The sequence below is a fragment of the Apis cerana genome, linkage group LG11 (genome assembly GCF_029169275.1).
Source record: "Apis cerana isolate GH-2021 linkage group LG11, AcerK_1.0, whole genome shotgun sequence".
In the NCBI taxonomy this organism is placed as follows: Eukaryota; Metazoa; Arthropoda; class Insecta; order Hymenoptera; family Apidae; genus Apis; species Apis cerana.
In genome coordinates this window covers 12,971,853-12,991,462 of record NC_083862.1, presented here as the reverse complement: position 1 = coordinate 12,991,462, position 19,610 = coordinate 12,971,853, and the positions used below count along the sequence as shown (strand labels likewise).

General features: G+C 30.4%; 3 protein-coding genes across 52 annotated transcripts; 1 reads left to right on the top strand and 2 right to left on the bottom strand.

Moving 5' to 3' along the window:
• Positions 1–354: 354 nt before the first annotated feature.
• LOC107995110 (protein singed wings 2) lies at positions 355–6,053 on the top strand. Its single transcript, XM_017052372.3, has 10 exons — positions 355–613; positions 1,252–1,407; positions 1,476–1,638; positions 1,721–1,877; positions 1,967–2,115; positions 2,215–2,403; positions 2,495–2,653; positions 2,802–2,912; positions 3,043–3,132; positions 3,222–6,053. Exons 1-10 carry the CDS (start codon positions 585–587, stop codon positions 3,405–3,407), a joined length of 1,389 nt encoding a protein of 462 aa, XP_016907861.1. The 5' UTR covers positions 355–584; the 3' UTR covers positions 3,408–6,053.
• LOC107995109 (uncharacterized) lies at positions 1,252–5,782 on the bottom strand. Its single transcript, XM_062082051.1, has 10 exons — positions 5,584–5,782; positions 5,384–5,466; positions 5,108–5,327; positions 4,948–5,028; positions 4,797–4,883; positions 4,593–4,729; positions 4,333–4,501; positions 3,924–4,050; positions 3,649–3,827; positions 1,252–3,534 (listed from the first exon to the last, which is right to left on the bottom strand). The coding sequence occupies exons 1-10, from the start codon at positions 5,780–5,782 to the stop codon at positions 3,410–3,412; spliced, it is 1,407 nt and encodes a 468-aa protein (XP_061938035.1). The 3' UTR covers positions 1,252–3,409.
• A 1,237-nt stretch (positions 6,054–7,290) lies between the features above and the next one.
• On the bottom strand, positions 7,291–19,529 carry LOC107995111 (serine-arginine protein 55). 50 transcript variants are annotated; one of them, XM_017052378.3, is made up of 12 exons: positions 19,380–19,529; positions 17,170–17,293; positions 16,026–16,096; positions 14,403–14,483; positions 13,693–13,716; positions 13,486–13,542; positions 13,210–13,279; positions 9,215–9,288; positions 8,911–9,129; positions 8,501–8,626; positions 8,085–8,207; positions 7,291–8,023 (listed from the first exon to the last, which is right to left on the bottom strand). In XM_017052378.3, exons 2-12 carry the CDS (start codon positions 17,290–17,292, stop codon positions 7,867–7,869), a joined length of 1,125 nt encoding a protein of 374 aa, XP_016907867.1. In that variant the 5' UTR covers position 17,293; positions 19,380–19,529; the 3' UTR covers positions 7,291–7,866. The 50 variants fall into 50 exon arrangements, with proteins under 50 accessions (XP_016907867.1, XP_016907864.1, XP_061937985.1 ...); XM_017052375.3 differs by lacking the exon at positions 14,403–14,483 and adding an exon at positions 14,278–14,373 and having other exon boundaries at positions 19,380–19,528; XM_062082001.1 differs by lacking the exon at positions 14,403–14,483 and adding an exon at positions 14,278–14,373 and having other exon boundaries at positions 8,941–9,129; positions 19,380–19,528.
• Between the last annotated feature and the right edge of the window lie 81 nt (positions 19,530–19,610).

Below are 19,610 nucleotides of genomic sequence, written 5' to 3'. Positions count from 1 at the left end.
CTTTTTGAAAAAGACAAATTTTTATCACGAATCATATAACGTAAATAAATATAATGTTATATCAAAAATCTAAAAGTCAAAATCTGTACAATTAAAATTGGATTGTACAAAATTTACAATTTTTAAAATAACTTAATAAATATTGTTAAAAAAATCTATCAAACACCTTTTTCTTTTTAATGTATATATATATATATATAAACGATCATAATATTTCGGTAAATGATTACAAGTCTTCGTTTTCTCATCTTAAAATATCTAATTATCGCAATATGCATTAGCGCACTGTGTAAATCGAATGTCTGCGTCTGCGCTCATATTTTGCAATATGTTCTCTTCTAGTTAAACCCTCGCATCTTAGTTATTCATCTGACAGAAGAGGATCAGCTTCAGACTTTCGTATTAGCATTATTACTAGCCCTCAGTCGATGTTTACGTATTATTCGAATATGATCTTTTTATTTCTCGTGTACTCGAACGATTAAAAAATATTTAGTATCGATGGAAAATTCGTGAAATTGAAATCAGATCAGATTTATTACTATTTTCAAACGTGCAAAATTATCTTCCAATTTAAATCCAAAATGGGAGAAATATCATGCCACATTTTTTTGTAAGTAAAATTTTTTTTACAGCTTTTCGTTTTCATTGAATCTTTCGTGCGATTTCTTCTTTTTTTTTTTTTTTTATGAATCTTTCAATTTTTTAAATTTAATAAAAATTTAAATTTTCAATAGTTTGATTAAAATTATTAAAATCATCAATAAAATACTTAATAAAGTAGAGTCATCGGTATTCGCATAAAAATTAAAAATTCGAACAAAATAAATAAGAATACCACACGATCAATAGAAAAAAAAAAATAGTAAATAAATTTCTTCTTCACTCAAAGAGAAAGAAAAAATTCGAAGAAAAATTAAGACAATAACGATTAGATAAGTAACGAGTCATCATTATTATTATTTGCATAAACTATGGCGCATATAAAGTTTTGCGCACTTCCTTGTTTATAAGAGAATTAAACTGTCAAAGATTAGATAATATTGTGTCATTATTTTTTAACACAACATCCAAAACTTGCATGATCAAAAAAAATATAACGGGATGGATAAATAGATTTTAAACTAGCACAAAGTTTCTTTAATCATGCTTTTTTCATTATTATTATTATTATTAAAAAAGAAAAAGAAAGTGATAGAAGGATAATAATAAAAGTATCGAGAATGATTAATTTTGGGATGATTAAAACAGGATATTTTTCTGGATAAATTTGCAATTTTCATTGGTTCACACGTACGAAGAAAATTGTGATTTGTATCAAACAAAGTCAAACACGAGCACGTTGTGCAAGCAACATGATCATCGTTTGGTTTGTTTTCACGGTCTCGAGGATAAATGGAGGAACGGGTGATTATCACTATCATCTTACTAACAAGTATTTAAATAAGAGAGGAAAAGGATATTTAATTGTTTAGAGGTCAAAACGTACGAACGTTGGTGTTTTGCTATTGGCCGCTGCCGATTTTCGATCCTCAGGATGTTCTGCAGGGATTTCCCTCCTTAAAAAAGCTTGAAATGAAAAAAGGAAATTTAACCACATTAATTTCATCATTTCCAAACGAATCTCGATCGATTGAGGTTTGCTCGTTTCTTTCTTTCTCCGACGTTAAATCGATTTTGCTTTCATCGACGCGAGATTTCTTCTTCTTTCCTTCTTTAGAAAATAGAAATAACTGGGACTAGATTAAAGGAACTTCCAGAAAATGCATTTGCCAATCTTTCGAGCTTGAAGATCCTCGATATTCGAAATAACAGTTTTCCAGAGGTCGACGTTGAAACTTTTAACATCCCTTCTTTACATCACATTTATCTCTCTGGTAAAAAATTAAATATTCGTTAACATTTTTATATAATCTAATTTTAATAATGAAAAAAAAAATGTAATAAAAATTCATCATTCATAAAGGTAATCCTTTGAAATGCACGGAGGATGCGAAGTGGATATTGAGCAGAGAAAAGGGTTCTCTGGGGCATAAAATCGCCGATAAAGAATATCTGCGTTGCACGGTTCCCTACGATGGCAGGGCATTGATTCCAGTTGTAGAAATAATCAGTGTAATCATGTGATTTCGTATATTATAGTTTATTCGTAACAACGATCATTAATCTATAGATCTGTAGATCTTTCGAAACTTGATAAATTTACTATTTCAGACTTTGAAAGAGGAGTGTACAAAGACTGTATGTGAATGTGAATTGGTATACGTGGTTGGTAACGGAGGAAAGCACATTTACAAGCAATTAATGGCTTTTGCTTCGGTAAATTGTAGCCATCGTGGATTAACCGAGATGCCAAGCTTTTTGCCCGCAAACACTACCACTCTTCATTTATCTGGAAACAAGGTTGCGATACTGATAATTGACATTTCCAAGTTTTCTTCGTCGATAACAAAAGAGAGAAAGAGAGAGAAAAACATAGGACTTTGAATCGCAGATAAAGGATTTGGGGCCACTTACAACGAATCCTGTGTACAAGGGAGTGATAGACCTGTATTTGGATGGTAATAAAATCGAATCGATCGTTCAATTGGAGGGATCTAGTTGGATGGATCATTTTCGATTGTTCAGTCTTCGTGGAAACAAACTAACGGATGTTTGTATTTGATTTTCGATGATTGGAAAACATGTTACTGAAACAAAAAAACAACAAAGGGATTTGCATTTAATTTCGATGGAATTAGAATCGTTAATTAAGAATTAAGGGATTGAACCGATAAACTTCTCCTCTCCTTCTCTTTCAGCTGCCGACATATGCTCTGGAAAATGTGTTACAACACAATGGGAACGCAGTAAGTTTGTATCTTGGGAAAAATCCATGGACGTGCGACTGCCTTTTCACACCAGGTTTCCAGGTAAAGTAAATAAATAAAGACAATGAAAGACAATGGATATTCCTTTTTTTTTTTTTTCTATTTATTGAAGAGATCACAAAATATCAAACGTTGATGACTGAAGATGAATTGAAGTTTAAATAATTTATAGGATCTTCTAATTAGATACACGAATCTAATAAAAGATATCAACGATGTCAGATGTTCGCCTAACAATGGGGACGATAATTCCGATAGAATCGTAAGTTTTTTAAGTACATTGGATCAATAATTTTTTTCATTAATTAATTTCTCTAAAACAAAATATCTATCGAAATATATTTTTCAAAGATAAGAGACTTGAAACGCACCGAAATCTGCGTTTCTTCCGACGAAGATTCTATAATCCATCCCTTGGACATCTTAAATATCATTCTTGCATTTCTGATATTTTTAATCATCGGAAAATTACTTTACGACTATTGGTCTTTCAAGAAGACCGGCCAATTGCCTTGGATCGTTACTAAGATACCGTAATATCATGAGATAATTTTGAAAAAAAAAAAGAAGCTTACCTTCAGTCTTGCTTTCTCATCTTCATAGTATTGATGGTACAACTCGTCAGCTGCTGCTTTCTTGGCCACACATTCTCTCAAGCCACGACCTAAATTTATTTTGGAAAAGGACGGGTAAATAAAACAGAGAGAACAAGAAGGGAATAAAACAGAGAGCAAATGAATAAGAAAGAAAAATTATTTATGTATCTGAGAAATAAAACCTTCGCTAGTGTAGCCTAGCGCGGAACAAGTGGCGACATAAGTTAAACCCTGATACGTTTTCTCCTTTTCTACAGTATACTTTGGAACCGATACATCTTTTTCAAGGCAAAGTTGGTACAACTTTCTTTGAGCAGTTTCTCTCAGACCGTCCATCCCTAGATTAATTATTTCTAACAATCTGCCAAATTGAATATGTTCAATTGATTACAATTGTCATTGCAATTATCACACAATTATCAATGGTTGTGAATAAAATTTTTAATGTGCTACATACTCTTCACGCGTAAGATCGGCGAGAGTGCCAAGTTTCTCGTCCTTCATTTGCTTGTTTGCAATCATTTGCAGAATTGTCGCGGCCAGATCGTTTTTGGTTGATTCTTCGGAGAAACCTCTACACGTTGCTGTTAATTTTATACGCAAGGTATTAATCGATTATCTATATTTTGAGAATTTGGAAAGAAACAAATTTTTGAACGAATTCATTTTTATGTAATTTTTAATACTCGTTTCTGTATCGCGTTGGGTAGAGTTTTCTCTGGCTAAAATTTTTAAAGAGTCTTTTTAATTAAAAAAAAAAAATAAAATGACGTTTGTAATGAGAAATATAAACGAAATCGTATGAAAGAATTTGTAAAATTTAAGATATCGAATGAATTTATATACGTATTTACACAAGACATTACCAGCAAATCCACCAAGATTTCCACGTATCACATAAACGCTTGATTTGAGACGATGCGGACTTTCATTATATTCGTATTCGACCGAGGTTTTGCAACGTTTCGCATAAGTTTCTAAGATGTTCAACGGTGTCCGTAGGTCAACTATCGGTGAATTTTCGTCACCACTACCCTTTAATTAAAAGTGAAATAAATTGTAAAAATTGTAGAATAAATTAGACGTATAAATATATAAGAGAAGGATAATTTTTTTTTTTTTTTACTTTGATTGAAACGTTTATTCCATCATTAATTTCGATCAATTTTGGAGGTTTCATGTTTCGTTCGGGAGTAATTTGTAAAACAGAATCACCAGCATCTGTTTCTTGACGATGCAGGATAATGCAAGAGTCCTCGTGCTCTATAAAATATTTGCATCTAATATAAATTTGTTTATTAAATTAACTTGAAATTTTAAATAAAATTACTATTTATGTAACTTTCTGTTTTTGTTTCTTCACAATTGACACGTTTTTCGAACATATTAATTGTTTTTTTAACAGATTGTACCTCGTCTGTAAATAAGAATTATTACTTAAAATCGTAAAATTAATTAGATTTTATAATCATTATTAATACCGGTATTTTCTCGTAGAGCATTATCTACTATTTTACCCCATTCTTCTAAGCTATGCGCCTCTTTTGCCATTTGATAGTTATCTAAATAAAAATAACGATCGGTATTCGATTATTCATTATATAGCATTTCAATCTTATCATTGAATAGAATTATGCAAACTTGTTTCAATAGTAAGTGAAGAAGATTCGTCACTAGAATGTTTCCGTATATTAGAATTATGATTTAGCGTAATCAAATCAAACGATTGACTTTCGGTATCCTGTTCTTTAATAACTGAATCTTGACTCTGGTTATTCAAATTGATTTCCGTTCCATACATACTGCTTTCAGAAACTTGTGTTTCTGCCACGTTCTTGTTTATGGTATCACTTTCTATAATCTATGGTGCAAATATAATTTGATTATTTTAATTGAATTATAATTTCCAATACCTACATCGTTTTCGGTAGCTGATTCCTTAGCGGAAATCATTGCAGTTGATTCTTCCGAATCTTGCGTGCAGAAAGAGGTTGATGTCTCTAGAGAATCGTGAGAAATTTTTCTTAAATTCTACTTTAAAAAAATGAAATTTATCTTATATATTTCAAAATGTAGTGATTAATTAAAAGAGTTTATTAAAAATGGTTGAAATCTACCAATTTCACGACAAGGTGCCCTCAGTTGTTGGAGAAGATCTTCTGCTCGATCGATAACTGCTTCCATTTCACATAAAAGCGGTGCAGCATTTGGAAATCTTTCAGTTATCATACTCCAAACGAACTCGGCATCCTCTGTACCTTGCAATGATTTCGGCAATTCATGTTTTTGACACGTGGAATCTCGGCGTTCAGACATTCGAACAACGCAGGCTCTATTATCCTTATTTCAAAATATTAAAGACCATCTATTCGATTGCCAGACTGGCAAGGAAGTCATATATTTAAAAAAAAAAAAGTGTTTTGACTTCATTGACAGATTGACAACATTTAAAACAAAAGACGATGAGACATATAGCGACATTGAGTTTGCTTTGATAATATTTATATGTATGTACACTATTTGTATATTCAATGAATAATGCGCAGAAATTAATTGAAATGTAAAACATTAAAAAGTGTGAACAAAACTTCTTTCTTATAAATATATATCTTAAAATCCACAATTACAAATACATGCTCGCAGGAATATGATTTACTTATTTACTAACCACTTGACGTTTATGATTTCTATTATATCAGACGAGATACAGAATAGATATAACATTTAATGCATTTCTTGTTCCATGTTTCGAGAATACTAGAATATTCTTACCATTTTAGTTTCATCTTTAACGTTATCGATTTGACTTAGAATAAAATTAAGACATATTGCAGTTTTGTAAAAGAAATGATGAAAATATGTTCATTGACATTCCGTATCTCGTCTCTAATCACATGCCAAGAACAAATACAAACAAGAAAAACAAATAATGAGAAAAGGATAAAAATGTAATAAAAATTAGGGAATTAGCGCCATCTCTAGAATGCCACAAATGAAATAAATATAAATAAAAAGAAGGAAAGTAAGAAAAAAAACAGAATAAGAATTGATTATCAGCGCCATCTCTTGAATGCTAAATTTATCTTTTTAAAAATATTCGAGATATTGCTAATTTTCGATTCTTGCTTTCTTGAAAAAATATCTTTGATACTCGAGAGATGGCGCTGATAGTCAATTCTTGTTACATCATTTTTTTCTTCAAGTTTCATAAGAATTCTAAAGACAATGGAAATTCTCTAGTTATTTAAATTTTTCCATTCGTTTGCTTTCTTTTCTTATACTTGCTCTGCAAAAAGGTAGCTTATCTTTCTCGTTTGATCTTTTGATTGTAAATCAAATCAAAATTTATTCGATGTAATTTTTATATATCAAACATACATATTCGTTTTTGTCAAATATATTTTTATATATATTTACATTTTTAATTTATGAATAATTCAATTCTATTCATATTAGTCATAAAAGAACTATGGATACAGTCCGATATATATATATAACATATAAGAATATTTATAAAAGAATGTATCTAAGAAATTTTTAAAACTTATCGACTTTACCAATTTTGAATTGAATTAAATATAATCTTATGCACTCAAATCATAATAGGCATACGTGTAATTTTTTTTACACGATTAGGCATTTCATTTTTGCATCTCGTTTGATATTTTTATAAAAGGATTGAAACTTGAAAATCGATGATATATCTAATATTTAAAGTTAATTATCTGAATTGTAAAAAAACATTTGCTTCTAATAAAATATTTAAATAAATAAAAAATATTAATAATTGAAATAATTAATTAATAAAAAAGAAAATAAAAATATAGGCTTAGCGCGAAATTTTATTGATAAGATACCGCTTACCACTAAATTTAATACACATCACATAATTTCCTTATTGTAATGTGACTGTTAGGAATATATACAAAAAGCCATTATAGAGAATTCCTTGATATAAGATGATACATCAAAAAATGTATAGAATTCATTTAAGGTACGTATGAAGACATCCTATTTCTCTAAATGCGAATGGTGTTTTTTCAGATGACAAGTGTACAATCAAAATTACGTATAACTAATGTACACAGATTGGTTCCATTAAGTAAATCATGTACAATTATTTAATTATACTTAAGCCGATTGTTAATTACATTCACTTCTTTTGTTTCGCTGTCCCTCATTTTACAAGATTTAAAGAATTTCACTTATCCATACGATGTACATGTTAATTACAAGTAGTAATGTCAAAAAAATCGACGTTTCTTAAAAAGAAAGGCATGAAAAATTGGCTTCTTAAATATATTTAGTCGTAGAAAAAAAGAAACGAAAAGAGGAAAATTCCTCTTTAATTCTTTTTTTCTTACGATAAAAGTCTCTTCTTTTCTTGTTCCACATTTTCTTTAATCAACAACTTTCTGTTTATTACTTTCTGGAGATTTATCGCCATTCATTGGTGAACGAGAACGGCTACGGCTTTTGCTATGTTTACTGCCTGATCGAGATCTCGATATGTCACCTCGCGATCTTTCGCGGCTAGATCTATCTCTGGAAGAAGAGCTATATTAAAGAGATGACTGTGGATTGTTTTTCTTGCGCTAACTATATCGATTAAACTCACTTTGAAGGAGACTTAGCTTTAGATTTGGACTGTGACCTGGACTTTGACCTCTCAGCCTTGGACCTAGAACGAGATCTGGATTTGGACTTTGACTTAGATTTCGACTTTGAGCGGTCTCTTGATCTGTAAAATTATAGTTCAAATGAAGAAAATACAAGAAAATACAATTAAAAATATAAAAACTTCTTTTTTAAATGATTCCATGGTCTCGTGTTAAAATATGAATAAAATGACAATTTTATAAAAAAATTAATTCAAACAGTGTCAAAAATAAAAATGAAATATTTATAAATATAGAAAAATTGCATTAATATTTGATAACAAATAAATGTGCATGAAAAATAGCAAATAAATATCCTACAAAATTATTTATATAATTAAAATTGATGTAATATTAATAAAAGATTGATACCCACTTGGATTTAGATCGAGTTCGGCTACGTTCAGGTGATTTGGATTTGGATTTCGATTTTGATTTAGTATGTGCTCTTGATTTGGAACGGCTACTGCGACGGCTACGGCTGCGAGAACTACGGCGACTCCTGATACAATAAAAAAATTGTAATATATTTGAACTATTACTTACAAAATATATCTAATTAAATAATTATCATATCAATTATAATTGTTCTAAGTTATTATGATGTCTTATTTCATGCACGACGAATTGGATGTATGATAAATATTCATAAAAGAAAATTTTTAAATTTAACCATGAAGTATGGAAAGTAACTTTGAAGTGATTGAAATTAGAAGTTAATATGCTACAAATATGATTAGTATTAAAGTAAAAATGATGGAGACATTGCCGCCCCCCCGACAGTACCTTGATCGGGATCGAGAACGACGATAATACCTTGAGCGGGAGCGGGATCGGCGACGAGATCGAGATCGTGACCGTGATCTTGATCTCGAACTTGAGGATCTTGAACGACGTCCCCGTCTCTTATCCTCGATAAGTCTGATTCTACGTCCATTTAGTTCTGTGTCATCCAATTTATCGATGGCGTTCTTCAAATCAGAATATGTTGCAAATTCTACAACTCTGCAATATTAAGTTATATAATTAATATAATTATATCAAGTTAATTTATATAACAAATAAAATTCTTTAAATCAATGTAACTTACCCTTCGTTCCTGCGTTGTTTATGTGCATCTGCATATGTCACTTCACCAGCCTGTCTCATATAATCCTTCAAATCCTGAGTATCACACAAAAATACGGATTAGTATATTATAATGAAAAGAAAATGTATCTTACAATTAATAATAACAAAGTACGATTAATATTCAGGTATAAATAAAACTAAGTTTTGTGTTTCTATACTAAAGATTACGCAGAACTTAAAATGTATCCTGTGCACTTTTATCCACTATACTTCCTCTAATATATATTATATAATAATCTTCCTTCTTCTGAAACATATAGCATAAGAATCTATCCTTACTGAAAAAACCATGTTATTGTCTCCTGTCTGCCCATAATCTTCAGTGTTGAAAATATATGTTGAAAACATGTGCTCGAATTTAGTATCTGCGATTGATGCAACCTTTCTTTTTATGCAATTCAATCTTTAAAACAAGTATAGTCATTTATATAGTCAGACCTCCACCCTGCAGAAAAATATAGTTTTACATATTTTTTAAATAATTAACATATTTCTAAAATACTTTTTTATTTAAAAAAATAAACTAATGAATAAAATTTCTGCAGAGCAGCTCACAATAAAACTTCATTAAAATCATGAATATATATAAAAAACTTTTAAAGTCAATTTCTCTACCATTTATTTAATACAGAAAGAAATTCTAAATTATATAATTCAATCAAAAACTATATGGACCGTTGAAAAGATGGAACTGCATAAGGCAGAGAGAAAGACAGTTGCTTGTGAAATCAAATAGTTAATGGAAGATGAATTGGTCTTGAAAATGCTGAAAAAAATTTTCGGTAGCTTTTAGAATATTTTTCAGATTATGATTTGTATTTCAAAGCTGACAAAAGTAAATGTAATTAATGTATACAGAATAAGGAATATATTGTTTGCTATCATAATTGATAAATGAAATTTAAAATATCCAAAATTGAGCCCATGCTGAATTTCCACCTATTTTCCTTAGAAAACCAACGTAGAATATTTTTTGCTGTCATTCATTGGAGATCTCCCTTCTGGAAAATTTGTATTCCTCTTGATGTCATATCCTTTTCTTATTACATTTTCTATGATTTTACGTGGTGATTCTGATCTATTCTTCGTAACTCATCATCCATTATGATGAAAAAAAATCTATATTTGGCATCCACTATATTTTCTTGATTCTGATTGTAGTATTTGTGGGAACCAGGTACGGCTTTATGGACTCTCTCTTGATAGATGCGTGCATGCAGGTAACTCTTGTTTTTCATCTTGATGTCTCTTGGTTATCATCCATAACACGCCACTTTTTCAGAAAAAATTCATATTTGATGTATTCGAAATTCCTGTATGTAATCGTATCCGGCGTGTATTGTAAAACAGTGCTAGGAATCACGTCAATACATCACAACTGTTCCGTTTTTAAATGGACAATCTGCAAATACGCTTGATGACTGAAATTTTTTTTTTTTTTTTTTTGGTATATCTTGTACACAAACCCAAAAAAGAGAAGAAAATGGATTCTAACAAAAAGAAAGAAATTGCCTTGCATAAAGAAAAGTTGATATTCTATTCTCATTCGAAAAAGATAAAATATATAAACGTTTCGTAAAAAACGTAAACGTCTAATTATTTAAAAATATGATTAATAATAACCAACGAATATGCACAAAGTACGAAAAAATAAACCAACTATATGTATATTGTTATTAAACTAACGGATGCCTAATTTCGAGCACACTTGATATATGATATACATGATATATCATATAAATAAATTGTAAAACTGGTCCTCTGTTTCCGGTAGTGGTTTTATATTGCGTGTGCACGGCTCCAAACTTGTTGAATGTTTTCAATTGAGATCTATATTAATATAGATAGAATATATATACATATAAAACACCTGAACTATGGTGCACAGTTAACAGATATATAATATATATCTTAAAATGATATCAATAAATAAGAGAACAAGTTACAAAAGTGTATGTATATATAAGATATATATATAGATATAATGTATATATCTAAAGAGTACACTCGGTTAAGGTGACGCATTTACCTTGGGCCCAGGCACCACCTTGCTTACGGACAGAGAGAAAGGCCAGACACAACGGCGCTTGGTTGGGTCGAACGGATCTGTGTGGCGTAGTCGCGGATGGTTCGGGTTTCGGCCCGTGTATGCCCTCATGGGTGGCCGCTGCCTGACTTACTAGATGGCTAGGTTGGTGGCGTACCAGTAGCAGTAACAGTCGTGGTGTAGTAATAAATGTGATAGTAGTTGTAGCAGTAATAGTAAGTAGTAGTAGTAGTAGTAGTAGTAATAGTAGTAGTAGTAGTAGCAGTAGTAGTAGTAATAGTAGTAGTAGTAGTAATAGTAGGGCAGTCATTATGAAAGGTAATATAAAGGGTCAATAATAAAGTTGAGTAATAAAATGTCAAGAGTATATGTGATACAGAAGGATCAGAAAGAGTGAAGATGATACTGGTATGTTTTATAAAGGATATAATAGAAAAAATGTTTGGTAATAATGATAGTGATAATGATATGGAAAGATATTGAGAGAGAGTAAAATAGTGGTGATTGCTGTTGTACACATCCAGGCAAAGATACAGGTCAGAGTCATTGATGATCGTAGAAGGCAGACGACGTTTTTCTCTCCCAGCGATCACGATGAGAAGATCGCAGATACGTAAGAACCTATCTCGTCACTGGGTTTCACCACGTATCACTGCGCAAGTAGTAGAAGGTGGTAGGTGGTAGGTGTACCCAGTGCCACGCGGTTATCTCTCTCACCCGGGACACCTCAGAAACCAACCTGGTGCCACTTGACCTTAAGGCGGGCCCATCGCGTGCATCGTCATCTTTATCATCGCACATCATCAGTCTATTGGCCCTACCGGTCACCCCTCCTCGGTGAAGAGGACATGGCTCTTCGGAAAGAACATCAATTTTATTGTTTTTCTCAACTGTTGGCCGAACGTAAATGAAATAATAAATTGAAAAAGGAACGTCGAAGAATTGAGCGAGAGAAATTCATATATATGTATACTTTTTTCATCAAAAGATAACCAATCATCCGAAAAGTACGATTAGACGATATATATATTTATATATATATGTATATGCAATGTATATTGATCAAGTAAGACTTGGTCCACATGCACACAAAGGAGCTCTATTTCTGTCTCTTTTTTAATTCATTAGCATGGACATTTAGAGATTTGTGTACATAGATGTATACGTATATACACCACCGTTTATAAGATCAAAGATGGAGTGCGTCCTGGTATTTCCCACATAGTTCGCATTTCCCATCGTTTTCCCAAGATTGCCCTTCTCGGTTGGTCTATCTCATGTCTCTGAATCTTCTTCTCCACTGTTTATTTGCTCGACGTCTTCTAATCGTACACACCTCTTCTTTCCAATAGCACGATTCAATTTTCATAGCATTTATTATTAGATTTGTTTCAATATTTAAAGATCACATGCCTGTTCTTTTTAACTTCAAGGAACATTTTCTATATCTCTGTTTCTGTACTTTTCGTCTGGTTCTTTCCTTTTCCATTCATTCTGCTCGTTTCTTTGGCGCATTGTTGAGCATTGAGGAAGTTATTAGGATAAAAAATTTTACTTCAAAATTATGCCATAGACTTACTTGATCAAAATGTACATCTTTTTTTTTTTTTTGCAAACTCGGATTTGAGTTTCAGATATCCGTAAACGAACTTAAAAATGGCGAAAGAAAAATCGAATAAAAACATTAGTGCTAAAAATGCCACCGCGTGTAAGTTTGGTTCAACTCGGGGAATATATGAAATCCGGAACGATTAAACGCCAGCGAGAATATATTGGGTCCCCGCGCGCATTTTGGATGGAATATTCGCATATCGTCATCATTCTGGAAACCTCGAGTAGCAATCAAACTCACGAAAAAGCTATCGGATGTGTAGTAAATGTGAAGCAAGGGTACAGATATTGCTTACCTGCCAGCTGACACGACTCGATAGATTTTCCACGGTGAGCCGGTATTCGGTGCGTGTTGGTGGTCCATATCTAAAAAAGGAAAAGCACAAGAATTAACCACTTTGTATTACTTTAATAGAAGCAGGTTTGTCTTGGACCTGACTTTATACGTAACAATAGCGAAATTCTAAGAATGGAAACGCAAAACTTGATTTATAATATTCAATATTGCAATTATTTAGAAGTTGAATAAATTATAAGATGTATCGTTAGAGCGTAACATTGGATGTATGTACCTGGGCAATGATTGCTTGTAGCTAGATGCAGTCCTCGTGTTTCTGTTCACACTATCTCTGCAAAAAGGGATGTCATGTGAACAGAAATAACGGATCGTTGATTAAACTTTCAGCAAATAACTACAGATCTGCACTCATTGCTCAGGCACACAATCAATCACCTGTTCCAATCGAATCAAATCTACTCAAAATGCAGCAATAGCGTACCTGTCGTGCCGCATATCGTCTCGGCTGTAACAAACACAATACCACACATCTATTAGTCGCCAATTACATCGATCCACCTCTCTCAACTACCAGTAATAAACATAATGTCTGGGAGGGTATTCACTAGGCATTATATATACTAAATATGTTAGATTTCTCGACTAGCGAGATCTTTTAAGACTTTCATTAATTCGACGTACTCGGGAGAGCAGTCAAATCCAAGACAACCAATTCAAACTAATTAGAATTCGTCAGTGCCTAGACGAACTTTCATCGTATGCAAATTGGCAAGCTTTATAACATGTACTCATTCCCTTTCATTCTCTTTCACTCTTTCTTTCATACTTTTTTTCTATTCTAGAGCTTATCATATCCAAGGTTACGTTCTTCCCTGTACGGGCGATATGCAAAATCATCTTTTATTACATACAATTGGTTTGAATAAATTTTTTACATTAAAATATTAAAAAAATTTAAATCGAAAAAATTTATTTAAGATTTTGCATATCTCAAGTTGATTGCCTGCAGGGGAGGAGGGGATAATGATCGCTCTGATAAAATAAAAAAAAGGATAGCGTGTCTTACGCAGATCGCCTCGAGTCCCCATAACCACCACGGGAGTCACCATAGCGCCACTGGTCACTACCCCTAGGTGTCCCCCGGGCCCTCTCTACAGTAATTCTGTAACAAGACACATTGGATATGCTTACTTGTCTCTCCAGGAGCGTGAGCGTCCGTAGCCACGGTCGCCTCGCCTCCCTGAAACACCCCGTGCTATCTCCACCGCCACTCTGAAACACACCCAACAAAACCCCGCCTAAGTCCTCGACTAATTCTTACTCTAAAGCTGCTTCCTTCCTTCCATCCTTCTTTCCATTTTCTTTTCCATTCCTCAGCCTCCTCTCGAAATCCGTTCAAATATCATCCGCCTCGTTCTTTATCTACAAAGTCCAGCCATTGAGGCGCTGTCCCCTCATCATCGTATTTGTCTCTTCATTCCCTCTCTAATTTTTCTAGTTGCTGTCCACTTATAATGCGCAACTTATTCATCAATGTAAATTATATATTGTATAAAATTTCTTGAAGCTTTCTCATAATTAACTGGGATCATTCATGTTTGTACTTTTCCATTTTTACTCCTTTTGCTTCAGTTTTCATTATTTCTAGGAATCACTCAACGAAATTGATTATGATCACCAGAGAATTATGAAAACGCATTAATAATTACAAACATCTTGTTTTTTTTTCATTTGATTTGTTAAATAATTTTTCAAAGAAGCAATATACATTACTTAAAATTCTGAGGCATAAAGTTTATCAATAATCTTTTTAAATACATATATATATATCGGGGAATTGATGGAAGTAGTTCAAAATGGCGGCAAGTCATATCGGCTATTTAAGTAAGATGCACTTTTATTCCAGAACAAACCCAATCAATAATTTGGAGGACAGACGCCGTTGTTAAACTTAAAGTCAATAACCAAAGAAAAGAAATCGTAAATATGTTGCATTTTAAATTATACAGAAGCAACAGCAGATTATTATATCAATACAAAATAAAATCTAATATACTTTAAAAATATTAAATATTTTAAATATAGATTTTAATATAAACAAGGAAAAATAAAACCTTAAAAATATTATTTACAATTTTAAACTAATTTATAATTGACTTATTCCCAAAAATAATATTAATTTTTTAAATTATATATAAACAGAGATATTTAATTATTGGTTTCTTATAACCAATAGAACTCTACAATACCTTTAAGTCCAAATGCAAATAACTGGGAAATGTCTAGAACGAAAGCACTTTACTCAATAATGCATGAAAGATTAGTAAAATAAAAAAAATATATATAAAAAAAAATTTTTTTTTCAATGCTATTGCTTCTCATGTATAATCCTACTCATTATGTGCAACATTAACAAACCTGTATGTTTTCATTTCAAAATCTTTTAAAATATATTTAAAATTAATAACATGTGTAAACTAAATTAAAATTATAATAAAATATATTAATGTTACACTTTTAATGTATGTTTAAAATACAACTATAGTAAATAAATAGTAAAAAAGTTATCAATATTTTAAAAAATTTAATATAAAAGTGAACTCTTGTAATTTTCAATAATCACATTACTTTACAGATTGTGTAATTGAAAATTACAAATTCTAATATTTATATAAATGTGAATAAATAAAGACAAAAATTCATAATTAAAAAAAAAAAACTAATCATGCAAAAAATCATGCTACCTACACCATTCTTCATACTTCTAATATATATTTATATATATGAAATACACGATATTTTAATGTCTATTACCTTTCTCCTAGAAGCTCCTTCCCATTGAGTTCGTAGACTGCATCATCTGCATCCCTATAGTCGTCAAATTCCTGTAAACAAAATATATTTATCATAAATCATTATATAAGAAAAATTTATTAATTTCATTTTCTACATGCAATATTGTATAAAATTCATGTTATTCAATGCATCTCATTGATGTAGTATGGAGTACAGTGTATATATGTATTTGCAATCATTAATATATAAATAATAATTCACGAATTCTGTCAATACATATTAATAAAATGAAATAACAATCTATAGAAGAAGAAAATTCAATTAGTAATTTAAATAAATTCAATTTAGAAAATTTTAAAAAGTTATTTGATTTCATAATTTGGTTTTCAATTTTATAATTGATATTTTACCTCAAATATAAGTGGCAATTAAATAAGTAACACGATTTCCTTTTGATAATACATAACTTACAAATATTTTGTAGATTAATCGATGAAAACCAGCACACAGTTCCATTAAGCAGCCACAGTACCAATGTGTTCAGGGCTCAAGGTAGGTCAGATCAACTCACGAGTTCAAGTTATTTTTTAAGTAAAACACTTTACCCTCTACACATTTTGGTCAGCAATAAAATAGCAAAATATAATAAAACTTGAAAATTATTATATCAAAATTTTATTTAAATAAAGTAGTTTGAAGTTATTATAAAAATAAAAAATAAAATAACGAACGTAAAATATCGATACTTAACTTAAACATAATGTGTATATATATATATATATATCTCACACAACAACTTTATATCAACGATAATTCGTAAACCTAGTTAGTGGAAATGAAGATGGATGCATTTTCAAGCGCTAAATGTAATATATATGATTTTTCAACTTACAAATAAAATTTTTTTATAAATTTTTAAATAAAAATTGATAAATAATAGGACCAAACTGAGTAGAGTAAAGTGTTAAGTATGTGTATAAAATTTGATTCAAGTACTTACAACAAAACCGTAACCGTTCTTGATGAGGACATCACGGAATCGACCGTAGCCTCTGAAAAATCTCTCAAGGTCTCTTTCCCTGGTGCCGTATGGAAGCCCACCGACATAGACCCTTGTCCCTACCATACTGTAAAAAAAACAATTGAACCACATTAGACTTACCACAAAGGCAAATCCATTCTTCATAGCGACCTCCTTGATTCTACCATATTTCCGGAAGAACTTCTCAAGGTCGCGCTCTCTCACCCGGTATGTTAATCCACCAACGAATACTCGGGTGCTCATTCTTAAAGGAAAATATAAAAACACCATACATAACAGGCTACTTTAAGAACCTGTCATTTATTCACATGACAACATAAGTACTGTTATGTTAATTTCCAATATTCTGGCTGAGAATGGCAATGCAACTCAATAAAATTGATATTTGTAATTTTATTTTATATTTCTGTATTTTGGCAATCTATATCAAAGAAAGCTTTGCAAGTAAAATATTATTTGTGGATATTAAACTGACTGCAGTAGATCACAAGTGCAATGTAGAAATGCTATTATAATATCAATATTTTTCCCAAACCTAACATTCCTTATAGTTGAATATAGTACTTCATCATACATTCTTCTATAACAATCATACAAAACATTCTTAATGAAATAAATTAAAATGATAGATTAATAAAAAGTTTAAAATATTAAAATGTTAGATCAATATATAATTAAAAATTCAATACATTGATAAGTAAAATTTAAATTATATGTAAATATTACATTAATATAAGTTAAAAATAAATATAATGTAAAATATAATATCACATGACATGCTAAATTTTATGCAAAAATTTGTAATATGTGTACAATTCAAAGCCATATGTTCATTCCACATTAAAACAAAAAATAATTCTAAAAATAAAAGCATTAATATAATATCCAGTCAATTCTATTAAAATAATATAATATTTAAAATAATATAATATAATAATATCGAATGTACAAAAAATTTTAGAAAATTAGAATAACTTATTGAATTATTAAGTTTATAGTTTGTTTTTAAGCCAAAAGATAAAAATATATTTAAAGCAATATAATTTATAACAATGTTAAGCACATCTCATGCACTTGTAGGTAACAAACAATTCTTTGCTTATATATAATCAAACAAAAAGTGTTTTAATTTGCACACTGATGAAATGATAAATTACTATTATCTACTAAAATATTTATTTTCATGCTTACTCAGCCAAAAAGTGTTTAAGCAAGTATTAAGGAAATATGAACATTAGTCGCGTTCGGCATTTACATTTAATTATTTTAAATAGAGAAAATAGTATAAGACGAAAAATTTGATTGTAAATATCGAACTCGTCTAATGTTAAAAATTATTACAAATATGTAAAACAATGTGCAATATATAGAACTTTATTTCAATATAACACATTTATCATCCAAACATTAATCTTTAAAATCTCTGTACTATAAAATTATTGCATCTATTTATTTATAATTAAGAAGGTATTTTTATACATTTATTAAAAGATTTGAAGTATGATTGTACTTTATGTTAGTATACCGTTATATACCATACGCTGAAAGTTTCTTCCTTTACCTACCGCAATTTCTTTTGAAGATTATGAGCTATGTATTTTTTTTTATAAAAATTTTAATTTGTTTTTTGAAATTAATATTTTTATGTAATAAGCGGGACTTAATCTAAAAAAATGTAATATATTTCAAGCACCAGCGACAAACCGTGTTTTTTATTGGACACTCGTTTCATAAAATGGCGGTCGTGTGATTGCTTATCGTCCTCCTTTTCTGCTACGTAATTTACCGATTAAATGGAAATAAAAACTGTATTTATAAAAACATAATGCGTTTATATAAAATAATTATATTTATAGCAAAACATTATTTTTTCTGTAATCGAGGAAACCTCTCGAAAATTATCAATATGATGCAGAAATTAGCGATAACGCTAAATTGGAAGGGCTATAAATTAATCATAGAACAAGATAATATCTAAGATAAATAATTACATGTATATGTATCATGTATAAAATTGAAAATCTATTATATTAATTATGAAAAGATCTTGCGAGCAATCATTCATACGACGTAGCATTTGGAAAGCATTTGCCACGTCATTAATATAATACAAAAATACACAATGAATAATTTGAATCACGATTAAACATTATAATTAAATTTTTTTTTTTTTATTATCTATGAATTATTATTAAAACATCATGATATGATATGATATGTAGGCATTTATGATTCGTGATTATTCCATCCGAAAAACAAAGTATTTGCAAACAAATCACTTTTTTAATGCATGTATAATATCACAGAAAAAAAAATGTTTACAAACTTACCTGAATATACGTAAAAAATGTTGCTTTGTTCACTAAAAGCTTATGCTCTCACGACACGACACGACTGAAATTACTAGAAGAAGTAATGATCGGCGTCTGAAGTAAGATGGCTCGTTGCAATAACGGAAACAAAACGGGGTTCACACAACGAAAAACAAAGTCGCTAGCTGTTTATGTCTCGATACCAGACGCCTAGAATTAGAAATTTATTATAATTTAAAATAAATTGTA